The 20,997-nt window shown below is 46.2% G+C and overlaps 1 protein-coding gene across 3 annotated transcripts; it reads right to left on the bottom strand.

Moving 5' to 3' along the window:
- Positions 1 to 281: 281 nt before the first annotated feature.
- On the bottom strand, positions 282 to 16,961 carry GSG1 (germ cell associated 1). Of its 3 annotated transcripts, XM_057702606.1 has the most exons (6): positions 16,701 to 16,961; positions 5,976 to 6,294; positions 4,581 to 4,751; positions 3,726 to 3,878; positions 2,641 to 2,752; positions 282 to 703 (listed from the first exon to the last, which is right to left on the bottom strand). In XM_057702606.1, the coding sequence occupies exons 1-6, from the start codon at positions 16,746 to 16,748 to the stop codon at positions 355 to 357; spliced, it is 1,152 nt and encodes a 383-aa protein (XP_057558589.1). In that variant the 5' UTR covers positions 16,749 to 16,961; the 3' UTR covers positions 282 to 354. The 3 variants fall into 3 exon arrangements, with proteins under 3 accessions (XP_057558589.1, XP_057558591.1, XP_057558590.1); XM_057702608.1 differs by lacking the exon at positions 16,701 to 16,961 and having other exon boundaries at positions 4,704 to 4,751; positions 5,976 to 6,303; XM_057702607.1 differs by lacking the exons at positions 3,726 to 3,878; positions 16,701 to 16,961 and adding an exon at positions 5,036 to 5,087 and having other exon boundaries at positions 638 to 703; positions 4,577 to 4,751; positions 5,956 to 6,294.
- Between the last annotated feature and the right edge of the window lie 4,036 nt (positions 16,962 to 20,997).

The following is a 20,997-nucleotide window of genomic DNA, read 5'->3' as shown; positions in this document are numbered from 1 at the left end:
CTCCATTCTTCCCAATCCCAGACAGGTGACCAGACTGATTGCCCCTACAGGGCAGGAACTGTGTTTTACTCCTCTTTTTATCTCTCAGAACCTGGCACATAATGAACAAAGGCCAGAAGGAACTTCTGAATGAGTGGGTGGGGGGCAGAGAGCGGGGGTGAGACCGAGCTGTGACAGAAAAGGGACTGAAGGAGCTGGGTTCCTGGGCACATGCCTCTTGGACTTGGACTTTAAACATCCTTGTTCTTAACCTCTGAAAATCACGCTCGAGAAACAGACTTTGGCTTAAGCATGTGTTGATGACAAAGCGACATGTAAGGTCGGGCTCAGCCTGCTCTCCAAACCCACTAACTCCTAACACCGTTCTTCTTCTACAGACGACTGGGCCGCCTCTTCCTTAGGCTCCCGGCTGGTCCCGTGTTGAAATTCCTTGTTGTGTAGCTCCGAGTAGAAGTCCACGCCTTCGGAGACAGAGCGGATGGGCTGGTGGTGGTACTGGGGGTAGCTGGTCAGAGGCCCCCCCGGTTGGGCTGTGCACACCAGCTGCTGGAGGAAACATTGGTGGTGATGTGGTAGGCAGCTCGGTGGGGTTCCTCTGAAGCTCTTACTGTGCTTGCACTTGAACTCCAGCACCAGCCTAGTGTATGTGTTGAAGGTGGTGACAGCCGATGCCATGCAGCAGGTGAAGGAGACCCAGGCCGTGCTAGGGACAAACATACAAAAGCTGGAAAGTGAGACTCTTTCTTACAGGTTTGAAAGAAAAATACCAGGATCCCTTCCTACTAGTCAGCTAGGCTGATGCCTTTTAGGGATTTAGGGACCTGAGGGTGTTGCCTTCCACCACGTTGTAGATAAAGAGCTGTGGGCAGGAGGATTGAATTTAGTCTGTCTTAGGGTAAGTTCTGAATGTTTGTAGTAAAAGACAATGATCTATATATAGTGTTAGAGTCAGGCTAGGAGTTTAATGGACTTGTTTTCACTGCACTGATTAGTTTTCAGTGCTGTGTTCTTTTATACCTGGTGGCTTATTTTATGCACACACATATGCACACACATATGCACACACACACTCTTACCCCCACCCCACCACACACAATTTTAGACTGTTGTTTCCCAAGCTGTATAATTTCCAAGATTCCATAGACCTGTAGCTTAGCTGGACACAGTAGACACAGCCCAAAGCACTACCTCCCTCCTTTCCCAGACACACACATTCTTCCTGCCAAAGATTTTCTTTCAGTCCAATACTTCTTCTGTCCTCCTTGAGCCTAGCCCTTTTAGGGTCCACAACGTTGAGCTTCTGAGAGTGATTCAGGAAACACTGACTACACATCCAGGGGTATTATTATAGGTTGCTCTAGTGGAATTTGCCTACTATGGAAACAATGTGGTTCTTGGCTTAAGGGAGTTTGTAAAGGGTGGAAGATGAAGAGAAGCTGGATGGATGGATTCAACAAAGAAAAAAGACACCAGGAAACTACCAAACACATTCATAAAACTGGGGAAGTCAAACCGCTAAGTCTTCCACGATCACAGGAGGCCCAGGACACCAGGAGTGGTGGAGGTTTGGGGCGGGGGGTGGGGGGCGGTGGTGGTTTTAGGAGGCCAAGTGATGCTCAGAGGCTACGCGCTACTACTGTGTGTTCCCCTTTGGCTGCCTCTGATGGACTAAACTCAGGCTAAGGATGCTTCTGATGGGAGTTTTGAAGTCTGAGCTCTGCAGTTGAAATGCCCAGAATGGCTCAAAAACGGACAAAAGGTGAGAAACAATGAGTCTGGAAAATGAGCTAAACAGATAGGGTGGCTGGTGGAGAGACCAAAGACCCCTGAATCCAATAGCACATGTTATACCATGAGAAATGGGGATGGGATCCTGTGACAGACATTATAGGCTTCCATATGCCTCTTCTGCACAGAAACTCGAGCCCGGCACTGTCTTTCCAGGACTGGTAAGTGCTCAGCACTCAGCCCAGATGGCTCGTGTAGGTCCAGGTGAGCACCCATGCAGTGAGTGGAGAGTTCCGCAAGGGAGGAGGGGAGGAACCCAAGCAAAGGGGGTGTTTCCCTTGAATGTGTGTGTTTCATCATGGTTGCTGCTTCCCTCTTTTTAAGAGAAATCGGAACTAACTGAGCCCTTAGTTCTTTAAGGGTTAGAGAGAGACTGGTGGGGGAAGTTTCATTTCTAACACAGCTTGGGGGAGATAAGAATGGAGGCAGGATGAAGTTACTCTTCGTCACAGGAGAAGAGTGAGCCGCCATCTCTAGGAATGGAACCCAATCCAGGTTTCAAGGCTCATTCTTCATTTCTCTGCCTCCCAATACCTTGAGTCATGACATATAAAATATAGAGCATCATTTCCATAAGCCATGCAAAATCAGTCGCATTTTCCAAGGGTGTGATACATGGCAGGTGAAGAAGCACTTGCTACAGCTTTATCAGCAGAAACGACGAGGCAGAGGAATCCACTCTGCACCTCCTCAGAAGGTGGGGAGAGAATGGGTGCGGCCTGCCGGTCCCGCCCTCTGGGTGACTGACGGACGTCTTGGATGAGGGTTGAAGAGAAGGCAGAAAGACACAGAGCGAGCATCTAACAGAGGTGGACCAGTAGGAGGAGAAAGGCCAAGGTGGTAAGCACTTACTAGAAGGCCCAGCCATAATTCCAAGCATGGGGCCTCCAGTCTTCTGGACCCAGGTTGGCCGTTGCCTGGAAGACTTGTGAATACATCATATGGCCCACCATCCCCAGGAGGCCTACAGAGAAAACAGGAAGGCAGCGCCCTTAGAGACAGGCTGGCATTGCCATCTCAGGGGATATGCTTTGGGAGCAGCCTCCTCATCTGGCATCAGGTACAACCTATGTGAAGACGTTCCATTACCCAGATGCCACCACATTCCAGGGGGCTACTCTACAATGGGGCCTTCTCCTTGAAGGTGTATTTGCAATCGGTTCCCCAGACGTCAGGTTTCGAGCTGTGGGAACATTTCTGAGTCAATTGCTGCACACAGGGCAGCTGCTCCCTTTCCTTCTTTCCCACCCGTATCTCCAGTATGAGCCTGATCCTTCATATCTGCACGCATGTCTTACTTTATCCAACAGAGTCTGGAAAAGGTGTGTGTATGTCACGACTCAAAGGTAAACCAGGGACTTCCCTGATGGCGTAGAGGTTAAGAATCCACCTGCCAACGCAGGGGACATGGGTTCCATCCCTAGTCTGGGAAGATCCCACATGCCTTGGAGCAACTAAGCCTGTGAGCCATAACTACTGAGCCTGCGTGCCACAACTACTGAAGCCCAAGTGCCTAGAGCCCATGCTCTGCAACAAGAGAAGCCACCACAATGAGAAATCTGTACACCTCAACAAAGAATAGTTCCTGCTCGCTGCAGCTAGAGAAAGCCTGTGCGCAGCAACAAAGACCCAATGCAGCCAATAAATAAATAAATAAATAAATAATAAACCAAACTATATTGTACATAATGAGTAAACCTGCAAATAAAAAGAACCTAGAGAAAAATCATTTTGCAAAGTACGTAATGATCTAATATAACATTTGCATGTTATTTCAATTTAAAATTAAAGACGCCTGTGTTGTATCTCCTGGCTCCATTTTTTAGACTGACTTTGGGCTCCTTCTTCCCTTTAGGACAGAGACAGCAGCCTTCCAGCTAGTGTTTCAGAAGCAGCAGAGGACACGCCCCCTCCTCTCTAGCCCTGGAGATGCTCACCTGACAAGACGGAGGAGATGGCGGCGAAGGCGCTCAGCTTGAGGCTGTAGCCCGGGTTCCCCGTGAATAGCAAGTCCGTCAGTAGCAGGAGGAAGCTGATGAGTTCAAGTCCGATGCAGGCGAATTGGGCTCCCAGGGATAAGCATAGGATCTCTGTCAGAAACCAGAGGAAGAAGAACCCTCACCCTGACAGTTAAATAACGGAACCAGCAGTGAACAAATGCTGCCTACGAGAAGTGGAGAGCCTCAGAGCACCAGAGGCAGAGACAGAGCTGAAAGCAGCTGGGACAGTCCTTAACCTGCGGCTCTTTGCGCTCACCCCTCAGCTCTCACTCTGCTCAGTACCCAATATGTAGTCAAGTACACTTGATTGACTGTAAATACTCTTAGGGAGGTTTGAGACGAAATCATCCCATTTTCACCAAATCTTGCAGGGATATGACTTGCTACTTGTCATTTTTGTCTCTCTCTCTCTCTCCTTAAATTTAATTTTGGAATCATCCATTTTGTTTCTCTTCTTCCTCCCCTCCCTGTCCCCCCACTGTCCTTGATTCCTTTTCTTTCTACGTCACAAAAAGATTATTGGAAGGAAAAAAAAAAAAGGAAAAACCCAAGCTTTCTACATGGTTACTTGGCAACAGGAGTAGGTTGGAGCGGTTGGCGGATTTCTATTTGTGGGCTTTATTTGTCCCTGCTGTTCCTTTTTTGCATTCCTGCATAGGAATGAGAGTCAGCCTAGCGGGAGTTTGTGTCACCCTGTGGGGCTCAGGAGAAGAGAAAAGCAGGAGATCACCGTACAGTTTAGATCCCCAGAGGCCCAATTCAATGGCAACTAAATTTATCAAACCCACATACTTGCCACAAGCCCCAAGGAAGAGTGGGGGAGGAAAGCCTTCTCCATCAACCGCTTCCCTCCAAATCGGAGAGTGGGGTGACGTGGGCCTTGCAACGTGGCAAATTCCAGTAGTCCTTTCTCACCTCTCTCGGTTGGTGGTGTGAGTTCAAGGAAACTTCGGCACCTCTCCCCTGAAACAGACAAGGTACCAGGTGTTGAGGTGCTGCCTTGGATGAAGGATGCAGACTTTGCCTCATCCCATCCCAGGTGCTGCTCCGTTTGGTCCAACACAGGCCTACCCAGCAGGTGGTAGGCAGGCAATAAATGCCTCTTTGGGAGCAGGGGAGGATGCATGGATGGAGGAACAAAATAGGCCAGAGTCATCCAAGATTAATTTCTCACTCAAGTCCTGATAATGAAAAGGAGACTCCTTCAGTCACCCGGGGGAATGTTTCCAGCATTCCTTCACCAGCACCTTTTGCTCTTGCTGTACCACTGGCCTGAGTGGCTGTAAACTGTTTCTGGGACTGGAGTTGGAGCAGTGCCAAGTGGCACAATAATAACTCAAATATGAATGTAAATACACACGGATTTCTAATCCTCTCCCATCTCCTTTCCCCTCAGCCCAAATCGGGAGAAGGAGCAGATTGCAAATTGTGCACAGTTCTGGGCTTTAGAAACACGTCATGACCAGGGGAATCTTTGCCTGCTTTGAACAGGAAGGAGGGGGTGTCCTCAACCCCCACGGCTCCCCGCCTGAGGGTGACCCCTACCTAACAGGCTGGCACAGCACCCGCTTTGCGACTGTGTGCCCAGCGGTGTGAGACCTGGGAGGGTCTGTCTGGGTCAGATGTCCATGATCTCGTTCTCCTCTCTGGGCATCAGTTCCCCCACCTTTTCAATTGTAACAATAACAGAATGAGAACACCCTTGGGGGGGGGGTGCTTATTTAAAAGCCATCTACTCTGATCTCATACGTGAGAAAATCAAAGCCTGTAGGAAAAATGCAGTTCTTCCTATAACGTTACAGCTGGGCAGAGCCCAGGTTTTTTTCTAGGATAATCTCCTTGTTTTGTCTAAATAGCAACTCTAGCTCGCTGGGATGGAAATTCCGCTCATGTTGAAAGTCTACATGAAACTGTTTAAGGGTAATGCTATTTGAACCAGTGAGTCTGGAGGTAAAATGCCAGATGGATGGACTTTGGGCCCTATCATGAGGAAGTCTGATGGGGAAGGGACACAGCGCAGGTGGGGAGACCCCAGGGAGGGGGTGAGGCCCGGCGGGTGTGAGCAAGAGCTATACACTTCCCACTGGTTCTCTGCCTGCATGAGATCCCTGGGTGGGGCGGGGGCGGGGGGGGGGGGGGGGGGGGGTGGAGCGAAAAGAAACCAGGCGGCTGGGGTGAGGAGGCTACCTGGTTCTTCCACAATTTCCTCGCAGGATAGCCACATGCCACTCCGGAAGGCATGGAAGGTGAAGCGGTCATCCCCAGTCTCCCAGCGATATTGCACCACCTCCTGGGATGATGCGTTGGTGCTACCCCCATCCAAGGGCACTGGCATGTCAGAGCACTGGGCTGGCAGGCCTTTCCCGCACAGGGGCTTGGGCACCTTCTGTGTGCCCACAAACCAGTAGTTGCTGAGCAGGGATGCTGTGGAGAGGCTGAGTGATAGCATGTTGAGGACGGCAGATAGGCGTATCCGTTGGCCAGAGAAGCCCTTCGGGAGTTCCATCTGCAACAGACAAACACACGTGCGGAGCCTGATTTCGGAGCCTCCTAGCAGATCGGCCCCCTCCCCTGCGGCTCCCGAAGCTCGAGCCGCTTTCCTCCAACACGATGGGCACAACCAGCCACTGGGAGTTTCTCCAAGTAGCCGTGAGGAAGCTTGGGCTCCAGGAGTGGCCGGGAGGAGGCACCGTAGCGATGATGTGTATGTAAGCTGGACCTTATTGTATTAAAATGCTTATTGGGGATAATCTGAATACGCATCAGATAATAATGTGATTAAGCCACTGAGCTAGTTGAGAAAAAGAATTGGGAGCTCTCCAAGGGTTCCTGCTGGTAATCTTTGCTTTTGTCTTCGTTGAAAGTTAGCAGCACGGACTTGCAGAGGTATTTGTTATTGTGACAATGTAAGGTATTTGTTGGTTAATTAATTAATTTATGTATTTACTTATTATTTTTTATTGGAGTATAATTGCTTTCCAATGTTGTGTTAGTTTCTGCTGTACAGTGAAGTGAATTGGCTATATGTACACCTATATCTCCTCCCTCTTGGACCTCCCACCCATTCACCCTCATCCCACCCATCTAGGTCATCACAGAGCACACAGCTGAGCTTCCTGTGCTTTACAGAGTGTTCCCACCAGCTATCTATTTTACATACGGTACGGTATATACGTCAATCCTAATCTCCCAGTTCATCCCACCCTCCCCTCCCCTTCCCTGTGTCCACATATCCATTCTCTACATCTATGTCACTATTCCTACCCTGCAAATACGTTCATCTGTACCATTTTTCTAGATTCCACATATATGCGTTAATATACGGTATTTGTTTTTCTCTTTCTGGCTTACTTCACTCTGTATGACAGTCTCTAGGTCCATCCACATCTCTACAAATGACCCAGTTTTGCCTTCCTCCCTGTGTTAGATTCCTCTGAGAGGAGTAAAGGGGCATATCTCCTATCAACCAATGTTAAAGTGAATCAACCCTGCAGGAGCAGATAGAGGCATTGGGGCCTTGAGATTAAGAGGGCAGTGGACCAACTGGGATGTGAGGATGCTACAACCCTTGGGGAGGAGATGGAGCTCTGGGTTCTGAGAGAGGCGGTGATCTGGGTCCAGCTTCCATCCACTGCCCCTGAGATGAAATCTCACGTGCGAGGTGGCTGCGTGGTACCCACGGAGGCTGGACACTGAGTGCTGTGGACTTGGAAGCACAGGGAGGGTGCCCTTGGCGGGTGGACGAGGAGCCTGCAGGGGCGGCCCCACAGCCTGATGCAGCTGCAATGCCTGACTCCTGGGGGCCACGCAGTGTGTGGCTGCAGAACAAAGGTGGCCCGAGGAGCTCTGGCTGGAGCCCCTGACCTTGTCATTCTTAGCCTAAGAGAAGAGAAGGGCGAGCTGAAAAAGTCCAATATTAGATGCTTCGGAGTTGGGGAGTGGTGGCTTGGAGCCAGATTTAATTTGATTTAGAAAAATAAAGAAAGCTGACAGGTCTCACACTTTGCATTAGGAAGCAGTTTGTACTGTTATATTAATACATACCGAACGGAGAGGAAGTCATACTCAGCTGCTGACAGACACTTAAAGTAAACTGTCTTGAGCTTTCTAGGCGATCGCTCATGTCGGAATTAATCAGACCCCAATCTGCTTAGCTTAAGAGATGTAAATAAAGCCATAGCTAAATGAGACAGGCCCATAAATCTGCCTCTCTCATCATCTCCAGTTTAACATTTCCTACATTAAACAGGGAACTTTATCTTAGAAACATAACAGTTTGTTCTTCAGAATTTCCAGGGACTAAAACAGTACATACTACAGACAAAGTGCAGTTTTTTTTAATGGCAATAAGAAATATACCAGTTCACATGTATATAAAAGCCAGTAAGCAAAACGTATGATGAAACAGCTTCTGAAAAGCGATTTGTTAATATGATTTTTTTTTTTTAAGCACTCAACAAATTAATTCCACCGAGAGTTGTCAGTTCAAGACTCTGGGTGACCTTGGTGAGGACTCAAATGCCACGGCATCTGGAAGAGGGATGATCGGATATTGCCAGATATGGGAGTCACTACGGTGGCCGCTTCTTCCCCCAAAAGAATGTTTTCATCTTGTTTTTAGTTATGAAAATCCTATTGGTCTCTGTCATTGTTCTGTTACTATAAGTTAGTTATCCTTTCTATTTTTATATCTGTTGCTTGACTAGGAAATAGACTTCAAGGTAAATCATCTTCATCAATCATTCTGTATAAAGGTGAAACTAAGGATTTAGGCAATTCTACATTTCCGACAACTTTATTTTCAATCACTTATGGCTTGGAGATTTATCTACTATCACACCACATCAGATTTTAATTCTACCCTCACTCCATTTCAAATCATACATATTGGTAAGTTATTCTTCAGGTTATTCCAGAATAAGAACAGTGAACCCTCACCATGATACAACCACTAAGGTGACAACCAATTTAAGGAGTTGAGAAAAAAAGAATGAGAAAGAGCTTGGAATGAAACCCAAAGAGGCTGTTTCCAGAAGGTGTGTCTGCCAAGGACAGGCTCAAGGAGCCTCGTTCAAGACATCTTCTGGGACTTCCCTGGTGGTGCAGTGGTTAAGAAACCACCTGCTAATGCAGGGCACACGGGTTCGATCCTTGGTCCGGGAAGATCCCACATGCCGCAGAGCAACAAAGCCTGTGAGACCTAGCTACTGAGCCTGCACTCTAGAGCCCCCAAGCCACAACTACTGAGCCTGTGTCCCACAACTACTGAAGCCCATGCGCCTAGACCCTGTGCTCTGCAACAAGAGAAGCCACCACAATGAGAAGCCTGTGCACGGCAACGAAGAGTAGCCCCACTCACCACAACTAAAGAAAGCCCACGTGCAGCAATGAAGACCCAACATAGCCAATAAATAATAAATTAATTAAAAAAAAGAAAAGGGACAGAGTGTGGCTTCCCTGATACAGGCTCAGATCACTAGGAAGTATCACTACATAGATGCAAAAATTCAGGAAATCTTCCATCAACATAAGTTAACAGGAAAACCTCAGAATTAACATAGGCTAGTAAGGACAGCAAATTGACAAGACTGGCACATCTCTTAAAAGAATCAGGTGCAAAATAGCTACGGAATGTATGTTCTGAACAAGAAGAGAGGGAAGCTGATTACCTTGACCATGGTCAGCGTCTCACGGCTTGTCCAGAAGGACTGCAGATGCCATCTGTGCTCCAAATCCCTTTGGTTTAGTGTTGAAAGAAGAAAAACTCCCCTTCCATCCTCCTCTCTCCCCCTCCCACTCCTCCCCTTTATCTCATATTTTTTGGAGTGCCTCATGATTAAATGCTGCCATGTAGGGGACTTGGGCGTCTAATAATGGACAAAGCAGTCATGGCCCAGCTGTTCTGGGAGATTACACAGGAGAGCTTGGCAGTGGGGATCTGAGATTCAGCACAAAGAAGCAAGGACCTCTGTGTATGCAGAGGGAAATTTCTTTAAAAAGTACATGATGATTGATTTTCCATCTTACTACCGTTCCCTAGATAACTGGTGTGAATGGATTGGGCTTGATTTTACGGCGGACAAAATATTCCAGTCAACATTGCTTTGTAGTAACTTTTGTAAGTTCCCGTTCCCTTGTGTCAGGTTTTCCATCCCTTTAATAAGCTCTATGATCTGCAATGTCAGGGCTTCATGGAGCCATGGATATGAAAAGGCTCCCTGGTGTCATGGGTGGTCTCTACCCTCTAGTTAGTATGATTAATAAGGATTACTACAACATCCTGAGACCGTCAGAGAGTGTTAGGTAAGGATGGGGGTGAGGATACAGATGGAGGAGGATTGGAGAGAAATAAATCCCAGGGTCAGCAATGCTATGGCTATCTATTTTAAAAGGCATTTCTAAAACTTAAAAAAAAATAAATCTGGCAAATCAATAAGCGTTTGATTGCATCTCTTCTTGCCATCAGTCCCCTAGAAGTACAAATTGTGCTTTCTGTCCTCAAAAATTGTACCAGTCAGTTGGGATGAGAAGGTGGGGAGACTGCTGTGATTCCCTGAATGCCCGTGGACTTCATCCTCCTCGCCTTGGCAGATACTCTTTCTTCCTGGAACGTCTTCTCTTTTTACCTGATGATCTAGCTGCTTCTCATCAAGATTAATAAAAGTCACTCATTCTTTAAAAATGTTGCTTTCTAAGAACAGTTCCCTCTTTTCTGTCTTTGTCACACTGCACCCCTCCCACAACGCTTTCTACATTGCATTCTAATTGTTTGCCTTGATTGCACAGTTCTCAAAGGCTGCTGCTTATTCGAGAGCAGTAGTTCTCAATTCTGATTGAGCATCAGAACAAGCTTTGTAACTTTGGAAGCTACGCAGATTCCTGGGCTCTATCCTGAGCTGCCATTGTGGTTCTGGGGCGAGGCTCACGAATATGTATTTTTGGAAAGCTTTAGTACACACCTAGGGGTGGACTTCTGGTTTCTGGTTCCGCAGGTGAGGAGCCTGGGAGTCGCCACGCTGACCAAACAACAAGTAAAAAGCTGAACAGACTGAAAACTATATAGCCAGGGAATGAATGTACCATAAAATCACAACTGTTTGACTCACTTTGGGCTGACACTTAATGCAAGACTCTCTACCCTGCCCTGCCCTTCCACCACCTCGTCCAAATTTGCCACCAACCAAGTCATGATTTTCCCATCCTATGCTTGTGCAGTTGGTTTAGGGAATCAAAGGTAAGCTTCCCTCGGAGCATTTGAATTAGTCACACTGCAGCCAAATGAGTCTCTTTTGATCTTGCTCTGTCACCTGATAAGTTCTCTACTCTTAACAGCACGTTTGACATACGTGTGCTTCGGTCCAGGCGTGATGTCTGTATCACCCAAATGACAGAACTCCCTCTCCTTTGGGAGAAGAGAGCAGGGATTTTGTGGTCACTTTTCACCATTGCATTGACTGCTGGTTTCTAGGCTGCAGTTTTCATCCAAGCGCTGGGTGGCACTGTCTCCCCATATTTTCCCTCTTCAGTCACACGCTTCCCCCACTAGTCGCCAAAGGTGGGTGGAGGTGGCTGCCCCGCCCGACAGGCTGGCGCTCTTTTTTCTTCCCTTGGCCTCCTCCCCACACACTAATCTATAGAAGCCGTGCGTCAGCCTTCTGGAATTCAGGGCTCAGAATGTACTCTGGGGCTATCTAGCTGCTCCCTCGAGGACATCTTGTAAGATTGTTTCCTGTGGCGCATTTTTTTTGTGGCTAGTTTTAGTTTTCGGTGACTCAATAGGTCCTCAAATACTTCCCATGGGAAATACAACTCTGCAGTATCAGAAAATACTGCTAGCCAATGCTTCCTGATGAGTTTTGCGCACATTTTTCTTTACTTAATCGTATCCTCCTTCCCTTTCCACCCCAGAACAGTGAACAATTCTTTTCCCTTCTCTCTGCTTCCACCCTTCAAATACTTGGAGACACTTCTCATATCCCGCTTGAGTCACCTTTTGGCATAGTCCTCTGTCTTTGGTTTTTATTGTCTCTGCTCATTAACCGCACCCCCTGTGCCTTAATAGCCCGAAATGTGCCTTCTCCAGGGAAAAAGGGATGCGAGTGGTAGAGTCTCAGGTGGGTTACACGAGGAGGTGGATTTAAGAGACTGCAGCTGATGAAACTAGCTTTGCGGTCCTCCACTTACTCGGGCCCCTTCCAAGAGGCTGTTACCTAATTTGTGCTTGTTATTTTTCAAAGAAGGACCTCTCAAATTACATTATTTTAGGGCCTCCCAAAGCCTGACTCTACCCCTTAGGAGGCTGTGCATTTAGTGTGTGTGCTTGGCTGGCTGGCTTCTAGCTGCCATCAATCTTGAGACACTCCCCCTGCCCCCTGCCCCCCCACCAAGGACCCTGGGCCACAATGTCTAATTTCCTCTTTTTGACAAAACATGAGTTTCTCTGCCTGGCCACAAAAATCGGAGCCCAGCATCATACTCACTTCCTTTCATTGTAATTTGAGCGTGTAAATATATTTTTTTTTCTTCTCTTTCCTCTCTTAGAACAGAAAAAGTAATTGCTAGTCAATGCCACAGAAATATAATTTGGTTAGGCTCAGAGGCTCATGATTCAACACAGATGAGAAGATTCCACATCTCAAAACAATACTGAACGTTGGTGTTGGGCTGTTGCCATCTCAGGATGACCCCTCAGGGAAGTATGCGCAACTGAACACGTTGTGATGTCACAAAGCCAAGGATTGGGACTAACCTATTCTTGCTAAGGTCCTCAGTCACCGCACCCTGCACTGTCCAAACCACATTTACTAGGTATGAGTAAAGAGAAACTGGTCTTGGGACACCCACACATACTTTGTAAACAGGAATTCAATTTGGTTTGTGACCACGCTGGAGATTAGAAGTGATTAAAACAGTGGGTAAGAACGCTGAGATGCTAAGCAAGGGAAGATTGTATAGTACACCCCTTCCCTCGGGTCCAAGCCTGGGGCTACAGGATATCCAGAATTTAGGTTTTTTTTTTAATTTTTATTTTTTTAAATATTTGTTTATTTGGTTGGGCCAGGGCTTAGTTGCGGCAGACAGGCTCCTTAGTTGCAGCTCACCAGCTCCTTAGTTGCGGCATACGTGTGGGATCTAGTTCCCTGAACAGGGATCGAACCCAGGTCTCCTGCATTGGGAGTGTGGAGTCTTAACCACTGGGCCACCAGGGAAGTCCCCAGAGTTTTTTTTTGGTGTTTGTTTTTTTCACGTATCCATTCTGGCATCTTGTCCCAAGAAAGGTTTGTTTGGGGCAGAGATAGTAGTATCTCTGTCCTTCTCCCAGAAGTCAAATTTCTGACCCAGGCCCCATTCACTCCTTTCTGTTACTCAGTAGACAAAAGGCTGAAATGGAGAGTGTAAATGTTTTGGTTGTCATTGGCTCTGATCTACACCTCCCTGTTCTCTGTTGCCGCATGTTCTACTGTGTGCCTCTCTCTTGTAAACCAATCACGTGGTTTACTTGGCTGTTCTGCCCCCTTGACTAAGTTTCTACATACAGTAGCAACTATGTTTTATTCATTGATAATCCTCAGAGCCAAGCCCCTAACATACACAAATGAATGAAAGGAATGAATGAAGTGTGCAGTGGAAACCAGGCTCACGAATACAATTAGGAAGACTATGGTGAAGATAGATAAAGAAGAAAAGTGTCCAAACAGCCTTTTATAGTGAAGGAAATACGAATCCTCCCAGTTCACATACAGAAGAGAGAGAGAGCGCCGAATCCTAACCACTAGACCACCAGGGATCACATAGAGAAGAGCAGTGAGAAGCTAAAAAGAGGGTCCACAGGTCCACACCCTATGCCTTTCTACACAGATCCTCTGCCAACACATTTCCTCCCACCTGTGGAAACATTGCTACTGTTTGACAAGCCCAGCCCAGAAAACAGCAGTGATCTCATGAACAAGTATTATCTTCAGTTCATAGAGACCAGGGTACACTCAGATTGCTCACAAGCCAGTGACAGATTGGAAATGTTCTGTCCTTTCCCAAGCTCCATGATTCCCTACTGATTGGAGCCCTTTCTGGTGACCTATCTGAACCCTCGGAGGTTTTGCAGCTCTAATTACAATTTTTACTTCAATACCTCGCACATGACTCATTTACGAACGGAGATAAGGAAGGTTGACACAGGACATTTTGATATCTGCCACCCAGCCCTAAACGGAAGACTAATGCCACCAAAATGCCCATGCCAATGTCCAAAATACTAACACCACTATAGGACACTAAGCTCTGGGATTTCCCAGCTTCAGGTTAATTTCAAATGCAACCATTTGACCCCAGACGCTCACAGAATAAGAAACGACTCCTGTTTTACTAACATGGGTCCCGAGTTCTGAAACAGCTACTTATGTGCAGTGGGAAGGCCCAGAGAAAAGTATTTGGGGGCCTCTCCTCTCTGCGGCTTTTCCCTTTCCGCTTTTTAATGGAATTGTTCGAGGGCTTTTGCTAATGCAGTCATTTCCAGGAGAGGAAGCCGCCTTTCTTCCATGCCGCAAGCAGCTGGAGTGAATCAGAGGGGCAGCCCATCTGCACATCCTGTGGGGCAATCGCTCACGTGGGGGTGGCGGAGCCCTCGGGGCCCGCTGGGGCGGGGGGTGGGGTGGGAGGGGCGGGGGATGGTGGTGGTGGTGGTGGGGTCTCGGGGACCGACGGGCGCGGCGGGGGCCTAACGGGAGTGGCCTCTCTAGGGGTGCTTAGAACGCGGCCCCCGGCCGGCAGAACTGGGCCGCCCCGTTTCCATCACGCGTGCGCCCCCTCTTGTCCCTTCCTTTCCTGCCCTCTCCTCCTCCCCACGGCAGTCGCAAGGCCCAAGCGCAGGCGAGTCCCCGCCGCCAGCCCGCAGTCGCCTCCCTCCTGGAGTAGCACCCTGGCCCAAGGTTTACTACGGCGCCCGGTCGCCTAGCAGCGGGCGCGCGTTGCCATGGCGACGCGCCGGAGCATGTTTTGAATTGTTTGGGGAGGCCCCGCCCAGCGGCCGAGCGGGTGGGGCGTCCGGTCAGGGCCCATCAGCCTTTGCATCTTCCTGCGGGCATGGGGACGGCGTCCCGGGGGCCCTCCCAGGCGGGGCGGGCCGGGCCGAGGGAGTGCTGAGACCTCGTCCATCCCCTGAATTTCGAACACAGGCGGATGGGCCGAGGATCCGGAGGGGCCGGGTGCCTCGGGACCCCTAGTCAAGGCTTTCCCCGCCCCCTACCCCTCCCCTAGAGCTATGGCCCCGGCTCCTGTTCTGCAGGAAGGCCATGCCTTTGTCTCATTTCGTGGGTCTAAGAGGCTAAACTTCGGGCCACGAACTCTCAGGAGATCTGAGTTCTAGTCACTGCTCCACCCACTACCCCAAGACGGGACTAAAGATTTTGGCCAAGTTCCCTAACCACCCCGAGCGACTAGTCTCCCAGAGGCTAATTGGAAAGAGTTTGACCTTCGCGGTTCTGCTGTGAAGATCAAAAGCGGTGGAGTGAACGTGGAAAGGAAGGGGAAGGACCCGAAGGGCTTGCCAGTCCCTCCACAGACTTTTAATCCACACAACCAGACCGAAGGAGTGGTGGCCGCTCCGTTTTGGACTCAGGAGTCAGATTCCCAGAGTCTGACTCGCTCAAGGGCACAACGCTCGTAAATGGAGAGTCAATATTGGAAACCTCCCGAGTCATGGCCAGGCTGACCCTCAGCAAAGGGGAGGCTCAGTCACCTTAGCCATCGCACAGATTGAGGCGCAATTATGAGCGCGCCCACAGAATGAGGCGATGGATTGCGTTAAGTTCACGGATTTATACGGATAAACAGACTCGCCCATTTTTACTCTCTCTCCTCATAAACCAATACAATTTTTTTTTCACTATGGCTGGTTTTCCTGTCCTATCCCTATCCACTTCTGAGGGTTCTCCTGTTTATGATCTATTCACTTAAGGAGCCTTCTGAACCGGGGAAGCAGGCTGAGCCCATAAGCTGGCGGCTCTTCGGAGCCACTCTTCTCTGCGGCCCCAACGTGTCTCTTTTTTACAACCCGTTTTATCCTTTCTTCTGAGATCCCTAACTTCCTGCCGATGAATAGAACACCACATTGCTCTGTGTGTGTGTTTGTGTGTGTGTTTGTGTGTCTGTGTGATTTCTCTGGCTAATTGTAAGCTTCATTTTTCTCTCCTGAGTAAGGCAAGATATAGGAGAATGAACATTGGCTTTTTTTTAGTAACCCTGAGAGCTGCAATTTGGTAGTTTCCAACTTATTCAAAATGGGAGGCAAGTCACTTCCAGATGTGGATTCTACCTTAAACAAGCCAGGACATCTTTGTTGGCTGTGAGTGTCTTTCTGGGTCTGGAAGCATCTCTGCAGATTCTTTGAGACCAGAAAGAACCTAAGGTCGTGCTGTCCTCCTTAGTTCCAGCAGATTTCCAACTGGAGCTGGCTTTCAGTGGGACCTTGGGGATGCCTCACCATCTCTTTCGGTTCAGTAGAGTGATACACGTTTATCACTGCCATGGTCAGTGGGCCTTCTATCAGGGATCAGATTCTGTAACAGGAATCATACAGATGGAGAGGAAAAAAAGAAGAGCTAGAAGACACTAAGCTGCCCTGGCAGCAGAGATAAAAGTATGGTAAGAGTCAAAGGAGGAAGAAATGGAAGTTTTAATGGAAGATGATGGTTAAACAAGAGGCCAAGTTAGGGACATCACCAGGTTTATCAATAAAATCTGGGCTTGCGTAACAAATTTTTACTCCATTTCAGATAATCCTACCGTGTGTTCTCAAGCTCCTTACCTTGAATGTGTGAAATAAATTGATGAATTTGCATAATCCATATTACCAACCCAACATTAAGGGTACTATGCATGAGATGGTCGTGAGGTATCAAAATTCAGGGCACCTACCTTCTGGGTGAGACAAACATTTTGAGTCAGCTGAGAGGAATTGCTCATTCAGTTTTGAAGTTCTGAGGCAAAGGGATTTCAGTGTTTCTTCTGCTCTGTCTTAATTGGTTGTGTGGGATGAGTATTGAGTTGAAGATGAATCAGGGCCCCTCTTGCCAGCAGAGGGATCAGGTGGTATGAGGTGGGCTGGAGAGGAGGAAGAGGATATCTTGCAGCCAGGACACCCGTGTAGGTGGGGCTGGCTGACACAGGAGGCTGCCTCTGTGACATCACAGTGGCAGGCAGGGGTCTTCCTGCTGCTCCCTCTGCCACCTCCCCCAAGCCCTCAGAAGGACTGGGGCCACTCCGGGGGTAACTACCAGAGGCCTGATGTCTTCCGTGTCATCCAGATCAGTGCTCTGATTACTGTGCATAAGAATCACCCGGGCATCTCAGTAAACGATCAGATTCTGAAGGTCGGGGATGGCTCCCACATGATAGTGACCAGACCACATGGGGTTGTAAGACCCTAGACCATTGCTGGCAAAGAGAAATGCAGTATGGTGTAATTTAAAATTTTCCAGTAGCCACATTAAAAAAAGTAAAATGGACACATGCCCTGCAGTACAACAGTGATATCTCATGCAGTGCTGTCGTTAAAGTCAAATGCAGCTCTCCCCCAAATGATAAAGTTGGGTTCAATGGAAAAATAATTTACATTGCTTCCATTTTATTTTTTTTAATTTGTAAAATTTTATGTATGTATGTATGTATGTATTTATTGGCCACACCTTGCAGCATGCAGGATCTTAGTTCCCCGACCAAGGATGGAACCCATGCCCCCTGCATTGGAAGCTCAGAGTCTTAACCACTGGATTGTCAGGGGAGTCCTGCTTCCATTTTTAAAATTTAAATTAAAATGAAATAAAATTAGAAATGCAGTGCCTTGGTTGCACTCTGCTGAGGACTTAGAGAGCTGGGTAGCTGCATGTAGTTATTGGGCTGCTGGACAGCTCTGCTCTAAACCACTCCCAGAAAAAATAGTGATGTACAGAAATTAGCACTCTAAAGGACTAGTGTCTGGAAACTAGTAGATGTTAACTAATATTATGTTAATAAGTATGTAATGAGGATTTGGGGGCTGTTAACACTGAGACATAACTCTGAGGCTTGAAGAGAGTTTTCCAGCCAAAGGTCTGGCTGGGGACTTTCTGCCCTGTGAAGTGTCACACTCTAGTCCACCTCTGAGCTTTTCCCTGGGTGCACCTCACTGGGACACCTTCCTCTTCTTTGTCACCCCACCTAAATCCTACAAGATCTTCAGGGCACACAATTCCAGCCTCTATTCAGCTAAAAGGCTTCCCTTGTTAATCTAGCCCTCATTTCTCTCCCTTCCCTTTGAGCTTGCATAGCATGGATGATCCAGCTTCACTATGGGGAGCTTCTTTCCTTGGGCTCTTGCACTGCTTGCTTCAGGTCTGTTAGCCTGTCTCTCTCACAAGATTCTAAGCTGCTGGATGACAGAACCTACTTCTTTACTTTTATTGTGCTTAATATAGTGCTAAGGGCATAATAGTTGCTCAAGAAATATTATTTGCTTTAATGAGCTATGATACCTAAGTAAATGTCTGAGAGAGAACATCAGATCTAAAAGTATCAATAACTTGAATGACAGGAATAACATGCCTTGTTCTTGGCTCATCTCAATTTGATCAAGATGTCAGTTTTCCCTAAGTTAACTTATAAATTTAATGGAAACTTAATAGAAATACCAATGAGCATTTAAAAGGAGCAAAAACAGGTTGATATTAAAGTTCCTATGGAAAAACAATTGCACAAGACTAGCTAGGAAAACACTGGAAAGAAAGAGCTCTGAGGGGGGATTAGCCCTAACATATTAAAGTATGCTACAAAGCCCCTATAATTAAAACAATATGGCACTGACTGGTATATGGTTAGTGGAATAGAAGAGAAAGTCCAAAAATAAGAACAGCTACAAGTAGACATCCAGTATCTGACAAAAGTCATATCTATAATCATTGGGGCAAAGATGATCTTTTAACAAATGGTGTTGGCACAAACTGATAGCCATTTAGAGAAATATAAATTGTATCCATTTTTATACCATATATAAGAACAAACTCCAAATGAACTAGAGATCTGAATGCAAAAATGAAATTATACAAGTACTAGAAGAAAGCATGGGTAAATTTCTCTACAACTTGGGTGTAAATAAAGGCTTTCTAACTATGACTAAAAATCCAAATACTAGATAAGAAAAGATTGACGTTTGACTACACTAAAAAACAAAACAAATAAAACAAACTTTGTGGCAAAAATCACCATACACAAAGTAAAAAAAAAAAAACTGGGAGCAAATATTTGTAATGCATATGACAGATAAAAGACTAATATCCCTAATATAGAGAGAAATTTTAAAAATTAAGGGGGGAGAAGGGCCAAAATTCCTATAGAAAAACAGGCAAAATTCAGAAAAAGGTGATTCACAAAAAGAGACATATAAATGGCCCTAAATATATGAAAAGATGTTCAACTTCATTTGTAGTTAGAGCCATGCAATTAAAACTACAAGGAAGTCATTTCTTATCTGTCAGATTGGCAAAGCTAAAAAGCTTGACAATATACTTTGTTGATGAGGCTGTGGGGAGACAGGTCCTTTCATTCACTGCTGGTGTGAATCCAAAATGGTACCACACCTGTGGACGAGAATTTGGTAATGTTTAACAAAATTACATGTACTTTATCCCTTGACCACAGAAATCCAACTTTTAGGAGTTTGCCCCGAAGATGTACCTCCAACAGTATGAAAATACATATTCACACAGTTCTTTACAGCATTATGCACCATTATTTGTAATTGTAAAATATTGGAAAGTACCTAAATCTCCAAGCATAGGAGATGAGTTGAATAAAATATGGTATATACACACAATAGAGTACTGTGGAGCTGTATGTAAAAAAGCCTAAAAACAAAATAAGGGAGATTTCTCTGAACTAGTATCAAGTGATTTCCAGGAAATACTAACTGAAAAAATGGAAAGTACAAAAGCAGATATATAGTATGCCATCTTTTGTGTAAAAAGGGAAAGGAAATAAAACATACATATATCTTATTGTTACCAAAAGAAACAAGAAAGATAAATCAGGAAACAATAAACTTGATTATTTACTGGAGGGAGGGGATGGGGGATGGAAGTGATTCAGGAGGGAGTGACACTTCTCTGTGAATAATACTTTTTGTATAGTTTGACTTCTGGAAGCATATTAATGTTCTACATCTTCAAAATAAAATTAAAACAAGATGGAAAGAGAAAGGAAAACCTAAAACTAAAGACGAACTGAAACGAATGAATCCAATTGTATTTCAACTACACTGAAGGGGAAAAAACAAAAGAAAGAACAAATCTAAGTAACTCATAAACATGTTGTTTGAGTATTTACCTTCTGTCTTGGCTGAGGTTGAGTGGGGGAGAATTGTAACCAACTTCCAAACTCTTTCCAGTATATATTCTTATTCATCTCATGGTAAGATGTGTCAAGCAATTTTGAAACTATTTTAGATGTACGGTGGCATTGGACCAATGAAGAAATGTGTTAATACTGTTGGGAGTGAGAAGTTCCACGTGGGAAACGGACATCAAAATGTGGAATGGGGAAGGCAAGAGGGAACCCTGTGGAGGTAGACTGGAAATAGAAGTATCAATGTGAACTTATCATTTCATGTATATATAGATACACACATCTGCATACATGCACATATATACACACAAGTGCACAGAAATATGTACACATGTATATGTAGTGTGTGTATGCATGTACATACAACACTATGTTTGTATGTATGTATATAAATACATGTATATTTTTTCTAGTTTTGTCTACTGACAGGGCCTAGAAGCAAAGGCACCCCTGTAGCAATGAGCACCTACCGTTCAAATCTTGGCCTCTAATTCCAAGAGCTCCTCAAAGAAATGGCCAGTTTCAGAGCTGGGACTAGATAAGTACATGATAGACTTGGAGCATTTTGCCAGAAAGTAAAGAAATGCATGAAAAAAAATGATGAGGGGCATTCATTCACAAGGACACAGGAACCACTTTGAAGGGATTTCTACTGGTTAAATCTGGTACAGTTTGAGCACCAAAATAATTCAGTATAGCATTGAATAATAAACCATGGGAAAAACAGGAATTAATAAGTCCCTACTGATAAATACATAGGCAGATAGATAAAGAAATAAATATATAACATTTTATTTTTAAAAAGTTGGACTGTGTTCCTAAAAAATGTCAATGTCAC

The sequence above is a fragment of the Hippopotamus amphibius genome, chromosome 12, assembly GCF_030028045.1.
Source record: "Hippopotamus amphibius kiboko isolate mHipAmp2 chromosome 12, mHipAmp2.hap2, whole genome shotgun sequence".
Lineage (NCBI taxonomy): Eukaryota > Metazoa > Chordata > Mammalia > Artiodactyla > Hippopotamidae > Hippopotamus > Hippopotamus amphibius.
The sequence above is the reverse complement of the archived record's forward strand: the minus strand, read 5'-3'. Positions and strand labels throughout refer to the sequence as shown.

Coding starts and splice junctions, on each gene's coding strand:
- GSG1 (XM_057702606.1), bottom strand. CDS start 16,748: ATGAGCAATTCCTCTCAGCTGACTCAAAATGTTTGTCTCACCCAGAAG. Junction 4,752..5,975: donor GGAAATTGTGGAAGAACCAG/GTAGCCTCCTCA, acceptor TGTCTGTTTCAG/GGGAGAGGTGCCGAAGTTTC. Junction 3,879..4,580: donor TTCCTTGGGGCTTGTGGCAA/GTATGTGGGTTT, acceptor GGTTTCTGACAG/AGATCCTATGCTTATCCCTG.